Source organism: Callionymus lyra, chromosome 17 (genome assembly GCF_982586985.1).
Source record: "Callionymus lyra chromosome 17, fCalLyr1.hap1.1, whole genome shotgun sequence".
NCBI lineage: Eukaryota > Metazoa > Chordata > Actinopteri > Syngnathiformes > Callionymidae > Callionymus > Callionymus lyra.
In genome coordinates this window covers 21,405,742-21,415,334 of record NC_141834.1, presented here as the reverse complement: position 1 = coordinate 21,415,334, position 9,593 = coordinate 21,405,742, and the positions used below count along the sequence as shown (strand labels likewise).

Sequence of the window (9,593 nt, the reverse complement as noted above, 5' to 3'; positions counted from 1 at the left end):
TTTATTCCCTGAAGATTGTGTTTATGTTTTTTACATGAAGATTGTGTGTGTGTTTATTTACTGAAGATTGTGTTTGTGCAAATAATAAAGATTATTTACATTCAACAAACTTTCAGACTCAATGTTTTCTAAAATGCTTTGTTTTCTCACTTTTTTAAAGAGAATTAAAGATATTTTCTCTTCACAGAATCAAAATAATCAGAATCAAGATCACGGTGTCTTCGTCTCTGGGCCACGACAAAGAAGGCCGAGGTAGGACGAGAGGATGAGGAGGATGAGGAGGATGAGGAGGAGGAGGAGGAGGAGGAGAAGGAGGAGGAGGAGGAGGAGAAGGAGGAGGAGGAGGAGGAGGAGGAGGAGGAGGAGAAGGAGGAGGAGGAGGGGGAGGAGGAGGAGGAGGAGGAGGAGGAGGAGGAGGAGGAGGAGGAGGAGGAGGAGGAGGAGGAGGAGGAGGAGGAGGAGGAGGAGGATGAGAGGATGAGGAGGATGAGGAGGAGGATTAGGAGGAGGACGAGTTGTGTTTGAGTTGACAACTGTCCACAGGTAAGATTCCTTCCGAGCTGCTGGAGATCCGTAACGGGCCGCGGTCACATGACTCCTTCAGAGAGATGGACCTGGACGACGACTGGAAGCTCTCGCGAGAGGAGGTGTGTGTGTGTTCTCACAGCTGTGTGTGTGTGTGTGTGTGTGTTGTGTCGCACAACACCGACTCACACTCTCACGTGTCTCAGGTGAGAGCTTACCTGCAGAAGGAGTTCCAGAAGCACGGGTACGCCCCCAACGACACCAGTCACGAGGCGATGGTGGACGACATCTTCAAGAACGAGGACGAGGACAGAGACGGCTTCATCTCGTCCCGAGAGTTCACGTACCAGCACGACGAGCTCTAGACTCCCTGGACCTGAGGAAAGTGAATTTAGAGAAAGAAAAACAGGACATTTCCACACGCAGTATTATTGATAAAGAATATTAAAAAAAAGACGATTTAAAAAAAGTTATTTGTGGTCATTTAAGTTTGATGCCTGTAGTTACCAAAGTCTACCACTAGATGTCAGGCTCAACCTTTACTTATCAATTTACGAATTAAATCTTTATAATATTAAATATTATAAAGATTTAATATTAAATACATTATAATTCTCAACGTTATGATGCTCAAATTGTCTGATAATTCGTGTTTTCCCTACTTTTAAACACATATTTTATACTAAACGAGACAAGATTCGATAAAAACAACAAATTAAAAAACATTTATTACTTTTCTTCATAAAAATGTTATTTATTCAATATTACAAACGAAAGCTTAGATTTTTAATTAAGGGTTTACAGAATTTATATTCTTAAATGTAAAGGTTTTAAAGACGTAAACCTCTGCTAGCTAAGCTAACAAGTTTAGCATTCAGTCCAAAAATGTCCTTAAAGTTACATTTCAGTTGAATTTATCTACAGTTTATCAAAGGTTGTTATTGTTAAACTCAACAGAGTCAATAAAACCACAGACAGGCTCAAATAAATCCTATAAATATGTGTTAAAACTAACTTACTTGTGCAGGTGATGCTGCCAGAAAGAGTTCGTGTCACGTGATGCTATGATTTTATTTCTATGGTATTATTTTGTGTGAAAAGAAATTGTTATTAATTAATGAATATATTATTTTATACAAATATACGGTGGCCAAAAAGTTAAAAACAAATACACAAAAATAAACATGATAATTTCCTGAAATATAACATTTGTTTCAATGTTTGTAATTTACTTGTTTTGTTTTACTTCCGGGTCAACGTAAAAGAAGTGCATACTTTTAAGGTTATATAAAAGTATTAAAAAAAAGTGAGCACGACTTTCAAGATTAAATTAAAAGATGAAATCTCTGGTTCTATAAAAACTCCTTTTAACTCAGTTTCTCTCACCAATGCTTGTGTTTCTTTGTTACACTCGATACAACTAGTTAACATTTATAGCTGCAAAAAACTGTTATGAAAAAAAAAAAAAAATTCAATATAATTACGTCTGCAATCCTGATGTGTTCGTTAATAATAGTATTAAAAGACTTTTATTAATTAGAACAAGTCTGTAGATGACTTGACACTGACCTCTGCTGGTGACAGTTTGGCACTACAGTCACCGAACATCATAGAATATATTTCTCTGACTCTTGTTTCGTCCACTTGAAAGACGGATGAAACAAATAGCCTGAAAACAAAAGATTGAAAAACAAAAAAACAAAAAATGGAAGCATGAAGGAAAAATTGCTCAAATAAATAAGTTTTAATTTGCCATGACATAGAAAAGGAAACAAACTTGTAATCGGATTATAAATAATGTTGTAATTATATTATAATTAAACTAATTTTTCTACAATGACAATGTAAATATTTATTTTGTGGAACTAGAGACACAGAAAAACATCTTAACTATAATGTTAGAAGTCATATTTAAACTAGTTTTCTTCCATTAGAGCCACTTAAAGCACACAGTCAAGCACTTTTATTTAGATTTTACAATCATTTTAAAAGTAAAGTTGAGCAAATATTAAAAAGTTTTTCAAACTGAATCATGTGAAATAAAGAAGTCAAAAGGTTGTGTTTGTCGCTATTTATTATGTGTTAAAAGGATCATTCTGTGAGAAATAATGACGACATATGAAAGTAACAGACGATGGTTCTTGATCTTCTGAGGTAATGTTGAGTTCATCAGAACCACAAACGTGTTCTTGGACGTCTCGTAACGTGTCGCTCTGATCCAGGAGGAAATGTTTCTACGAAAGCTACTGAAACCACTCGTGGTTGTGATGAGTTTGCTTGATTCATCCACAGAGAAACGAGCCAGGTTCTCCAACCCTGGTCTTCATCCCTTTACGCTCCTGTCTGGACTTCCTGGAACATTCCCAAGTGGACGGATCAGCAACTCGGTGCCACTTTGTCAAGGAACCCTTTTTCATTTCCCTCAAAAAAATAAATAAAATCAAACTAAATCACTTAATTACAAAGCAGAAGACGGTCGCTGGTGACCCCGAAGGTCACCGAAGGTCACTGAAGGTCGCCGAAGGTCGCTGGTCTTCGTGTCCTGGACCGGACTTCACCTGAGTACTTGGACACTGTTGTGCTTGCGTGGATGGCTCAAGAGTCATGAGTCAGGAGGAGAGTGAACAGGAGGAAGTGGAAGCGTCAGCGTTTCCTCTTGGCCTTGTGCGCGTACAGGAAGTACATGGCGTGCCCGGTGCTGATGAAGAGCACGGAGATGATGACCAGGATGCCGAAGTGCTGCGGCTGCGGCGCCGAGATGACCATGATGAAGTGCAGCAGGTCCATCAGGTAGTTCATGGAGCTCTGCACGCCGTTGATCACGCCTCGCTCCGACTCGCTGATGGTCTCCTGCAGCAGCTGCGTCACGGTCAGGTCGAAGGACCACAGACCTGCGGTTGAAACCACGGGTTTTAACTACACAACGACACACACTCGTGAACAATACATCAACAAATACAAATACACTTGTTCGATTTATGAAGAAACGACAGAAAATAGTTCAATATTTCTGTTAAATCACAATCAAGTCATGAATAACAAGACAATAAACACAGAAGTCGTGATGCGTTCAAGGACGCATCGTAAATAGAAAACAACGTGTTACGTTCATTCAAAACATCAAATACACATTTTCTATTTAAAGTTTGTCATGTTTTTTAAGCCCAGACTTTCCTACTCCCAGCTACATCCTATAGCTCCTCCCAGGGGGGCCCCTGAGGCGTCCCAGGGCCAGATATGAAACATAGTCTCCAGAGTGTCCTGGGTCTCCCCTCTACCCCCTGTGGTCTCCTATCATTTGGTCCTGAACCCCCTCACCAGGAGCGAGACCTCCTATTCAGATGCCACCTCATTAGGAGCAGCAGCTCTACTCCACGCCTCTCCCGGATGACTGCCCTTCTCACCCTTTCTCTAAGGGTCGTTACTCATGAACAAGACCCCGAGGTACTCCCCACCGTATTCTGACTGAGAACCATATAATTTGATTTAGAGGTGCTGACTTCCATCCCTGCCGCTTCACACTCGGTTGCAAACCTTTCCAGCCAGAGCTGAAGGTCACGGTCTGATGAAGCCAGCAGGACCACGTCACCTAATCCTATGTCAACCGGACCAGACCCCGCAACACCCTGGCTGCATCTTGATATTCTGTCCATAAAAGTCAGAGTTGAGACCAAAGGCAACAGAGTCCAACTCTAACCGGAAACAAGTCCGACCTAACACCGGGCTCTGGGGAACAAGCTTTGACTCTGTTCATACAGAGAACAGGCCTTAATCAGGGTCTGATACCCCATATTCTCCTAGGACTCCAGAAAGACATGGTGCTCTAGATCTCTCTCTAGATCCACAATACACATGGAGACAGGTTGTGAAAACTCCTGTGAACCCTTAAGGATCCTGCTGAGTTATAGACCTGATCCCAGACGAAAACCACATTGATACTTATGTACCCTGACTGTCCGACAGACCCAGGTCCTCTGAAAAGACCTGAGCTGTGTCTAAAATCGCATACTAGCGTACTAAAAGTTAGTATTTTTAGTACGTTAGTGTGTCTCAATTCTTAGTATGCGAAATTTAGTGCGCCATGCACACTAAATTGGCGTACTAACACGCCCACAAAACTAGCATGGTTCGATGGACACTAACCATACTAAACAGCCGCCATTTTAGTGACGTTTTAAACGGAAGTTATGTCATATATAAATGCATATATATGCATATAAGTAAGTAAGTAAGTAATATTTATTTATATAGCGCTTTATACTTAAATGTGTATTTTCAGCAGCAGTAGGAGGATAAACACGTCTTCGCTGCTGATACCAGCTTAAATATCTCGCGATTATTTAGATTCTCATATTTTTTCTTTATTTCTTTTTCCAAAGTTGCAATACGTGCTGCCAGCAGGTGGCGATAGCGTTCAAACAGCTGGTTGAAACATCGTTAAATAGAAGTAGAAGAAGAAGCTGTCATGTGATTTCCGGTTAGTGTGTAGCTTCAGGGTTTGATTTGAGACATACTATCTGCGGAGAATTTGCGTACTAGTTAGTATGCATACTAAACTGATGCATACTAACTTCTAGCATACTAAGATTAGTATGCGATTTGAGACACAGCACTGGTCAGGGAGGCTGAGAAGTGAGATCCCCTAAAAATGGAACACACCCTTCTAATCCAGATGTCCTGCCTCCAGACATCAGCAGAGGCGTTCGAGCCACGACACCCCCACAATAAACAAGGTCTTAAGAAACTCTGGTTGGCTCTCATACCCCCCCACCCCCAACCCCTAGGGCGCTGCCACCGAGAAGCTTTTCAACCACCTCTGTGATTTCGACCCGAGATAATGAGGAGCCCACTTCCAGCTTGACAGCATCCTTCACCATTGGGGTCAACCAACGGGTTCTGGGACCACTGCTCCAATCAGCCACCTTTACAATGGAATTGCACGGATCATGACCCATTCGGAGTCAATGTCCCCCGTCTTCTACCAGACTTGGTTGAGGTTCTCTCTGAGGTAGAAGTCAAGGCTCCTTCTTACGGGTTGCTCTGCCACTTGTTCCCAATAGTTCCAAAAAAGTTGGGGTGTGCCAGGTCAAACTAGTATCCTCCCTCACCAACGGAGACAACTCCCTACCAGGCGCTGATTTTCTTATTCATTTTCTTCTAAAATCATTTTTTTTACTTTCTACTTCGGGCATGACTGATGTGGTTCAAATAGCATTTGTTTCATTCTTATCAACAGAATAACACACACTCACACTTGGTAGAAGGTGTCATTGTGTAGATACTCACCGACTCGTGCAGTGATGACACCCATAAACAACAGAATAATGGAGACGTAAGACTCGGGCGTCGTACCAGAGGGCACGTTGTCGAACAGCACGGTGTTGTTGGTCCAGTGGATGGACGAGCGGTCGGGCAGCAGCGGCTGGTTGGTGCTGCCCCTCAGAGGAAGGGAGTGTTTCTGTCTCTGGCTCGACATCCCACCCGACACTCCGGAGAGGGAGGAGTTCGACGACCCGGCGTCCGGGGCCAGCAGGCTGAGGTCCATGGGGCTCCCTGGGGCGAAGACGGAGCAGACGCACAGCAGCAGGCAGCCCAGGTGGAGGCAGCTGGAGATGATGCCGGTGTTGACCAGGCCGTAGGCGTGTCTCAGCTTGGTGAACATGATGGTTCCCAGGAGCCCCGTGAGCGCTGACACGCCCATCAGGAGGCTCAGCAGGGAGCCGCTGATGCCCTGCGTGTAGGCGTAGCCGGTGGTGATGCAGTCGAAGCCCAGCACCGTGGTGTAGAGGAACGCCAGGCCCATCCCCGCCAGGAACACAGGCTGCCGGTAGTACGCCTTCCAGCCGTCCCTGCAGGTGCTCATGAGCCGGCACAGCTTCTGGAAGCACAGCGGGAAGGTCGCGATCTCTTTGAGGCGTAGGCGGATGCCGCGCGGCGTCGGAGGTCCCGCTAGGTTTGTTTCCCCTACAAGCAAACCAAAGAAAAAATCAGTCTTTTGACTGAATCACAAAACTTTTCTTCACCTCTTATTTCCAACTCCGGGGGTTTTACGGACAGCTCCGGAGGTTTGACGGACAGCGCCGGCACGATGCGGTAAACGCGCGACAGGAAGAAGAATTCCACGATCAGAGACACCACGTTCCATCCGAGGATGAAGCCGCAGCCGACTACGTTGGAGGCGAGCGTCATCACCTGCCCCACCGCCAGCGGCGCCAGGATGTTGGTCACCTGGTCGATCCGCCTCATGGTCGCGTTCATGCCTTTTTCAAGTCAGTATTTAAGTTTTATAAATCCAACCAAAACAGCCATAGATTCAGTTTAAAGTCAGAAAATACTATTTTCATGAATGAAAATCATATCAACTTCATATCATATCAAATCAACTTTAATAACAAATTGTCACAAGACAAAACAAGACAATACTGTTGAGGGATGTATCGCTAAGAGAAAACATTTTGTTTCTTTTATTTAACCCTTGTGTTATCTCAGGGTCAAGATGACCCGAAGGCCCGAAAACAAATGTGTTTGTGCTATCCCTTGTGTTATCTCAAGGTCAAGATGATCCGAAGGCCCGAAAACAAGTGTGTTTGTTGTATCCCTTGTGTTATCTCAGGGTCAAGATGACCCGAAGGCCCGAAAACAAATGTGTTTGTGGTACCCCTTTGTGTTGTCTATGGGTCAAGGTGAGCGACCTCCACCGCTGCGTATATGTATTTATAAAAGCCCGGGAGGTCTTCGACCTTTGACCCAGAAACGACACAAGGGTCAAAGACCCCGGCACTGTCACTCACCTGCCAGGTGGCCGCGGTTGCAGCCCGTGATCACGACGATCCAGTCCCTCTGGATGGCGATGGTCAGGGCGGTGCTTGCAAGGTTGGCCACATCTGCCAGGATGATCACCACCGTATAACAAACCACCTTGTGTGAGTTTGGCGATGCAACATGTTACTACGACGGCACAAAGTAGCCACGAGCTCAGAGGCATAAAAGAAAAACAGGATGATGGTGAATCAAACCACCGAGTCTAGAGACACTTTCGCACTCAAGGAACTGTTAGTTCAAGAACACAAATCCAGAAGTTGATTGGTATATTTTCTGTTGATACAATATATAGAGATAGTGAAGGTACAAGTATATATGTGTAGTATTGTGGAGTACTTGACTCTGGTGTTGTGATAGTGTAGTAACAAGGATATATGTGGAGTATTGTGGAGTACTTGAATCTGGTGTTGTGATAGTGTAGTAACAAGTATATATGTGTAGTATTGTCCAGTCCTTGACTCTAGTGCTGTGATAGTGTAGTAACAAGGATATATGTGTATTATTGTGGAGTACTTGACTCTGGTGTTGTGATAGTGTAGTAACAAGGATACATGTGTAGTATTGTCCAGTACTTGACTCTGGTGTTGTGATAGTGTAGTAACAAGTATATATGTGTAGTATTGTCCAGTACATGACTCTGGTGTTGTGATAGTGTAGTAACAAGTATATATGTGTAGTATTGTCCAGTCCTTGACTCTGGTGTTGTGATAGTGTAGTAACAAGTATATATAAACATAAGCCATTATATAACATATATAACATATATAAGCATGAACATAAGCCATTGAAAGTTAGGTCTCAGAGGCGTGTCATCTCAACTGATACTGCAGACAGTTTTTCTGCTATGTTTGACCGTCTTTCCTTTGATGACTGTCCAGACGTGGACAGTTTGATTCACTGTTTCACTACTCATTGTGTTGAAATACTGGATCAAGTGGCATCTGTTAAATCGTACTTGAAAATTCAGAAAAAACGGTGTCCTTGGACAAATGAACATTTCCTGAGTCTGAATAGACTTTGTTGAAAGACTGAGCGTCTCTGGAAGTCCACTAAACTTGAGGTGCTCAGTCTTCACCTCAGGGATCTGATGTCTTCTTACAATGAGATGTTAGAAACTGCTAGATCTGATTACATCAGAAAACTGGTAGCATCAAATAAGAAAAACCCCAAAGTGTTGTTTGACACGATTAATTCTCTCGTGTCTCCTGCTCCTCAAATCACGCCTGTCTTCTGTGAAGCTGACAGCAATGCATTGTTGAGATTTTTCATTGGCAAAATTAAATTTATCAAAGAGAAAATCTCTCCCCCTTTGTTTGGAACCCCTACTGTCTCTGAGCCCCTCTCCTCCTCTTAGTCTTCCTTCACTGCTGTATCTTTGGGTGATAGTCTTACCTAACATCCTCTTTCTCAAACATGGACACCAAGTCTTACAATCCGGAGCCCCTCGTGTATTATCATGGTGGTCCTCACTGACCTTGAAACTCATTTCAAGACAGAGTTAAATTCGTCAAAATGTCTGTCGTTGAACTACGAAGGACTCACCAAGATTTTGTTCCAGTGAACATACTTTGCTTTTCCTGGAGTGCGAAAGGTGTCGACGAGCGAGTACTCACAGTGAGCCATCCGTCCCAGATGTGTTCGATCCTCTGCTTGTACGAGAAGACCACCATGAGGACGATGCTACAGACGGTCACGGAGATGTTCTGGATGAAGAGCGACGCGTGTGCAACTGTAACAGACGAGAGTCCAGTCACTGGTCGAGAGCGACAGGAACATGGCAACGACCGAACCTTTATTCCTGGGGTTGCGGTCGACCCAGTCTCCGATCAGAGCCCCAAGCACCAGAACCGACCCGGCAACCACCAGACCGAACACGGCCGTCAGCAGCAGGTTCCGTCCGTACAGCTCGATGAGGAAGACGGAGATGGCAAAGTGCCACATGCGGTCGCCCTGGAGACACGTGGACCTTCTTGTAGTCGTGCGGCGAGAAGAACGATGGTGACTTCACAACGTGATCCTTACCCACATGGACAAGGCTCCGCTCACGTAGATGAGGAACTTGGGTCCTCTGAGGTAGATCAGAGCTGAACCTGCGGCGACAACCCAGAGGTCAGAACATGGGCTGAAGGGGGACTATTCAAGGTGGTACCTGGAATTCTTTGTATTCTGCCGGACCTTCTGATGTCCTCCTGCTCCAGCTCGGCCATCACGCCTCCATGCTCCGGACATTCTGCTCGCTGGGACAT

At 44.3% G+C, this 9,593-nt stretch overlaps 1 protein-coding gene across 1 annotated transcript; it reads right to left on the bottom strand.

Annotated features, from left to right (window-relative positions):
* Window positions 1-3,168: 3,168 nt before the first annotated feature.
* Window positions 3,169-9,593, bottom strand: LOC148063005 (ferroportin). The gene is given in 8 exon segments (XM_087812316.1): window positions 3,169-3,416; window positions 5,812-6,489; window positions 6,549-6,785; window positions 7,218-7,443; window positions 8,961-9,076; window positions 9,138-9,297; window positions 9,370-9,437; window positions 9,497-9,593. Coding segments are annotated over 8 exon segments (1,830 nt in total).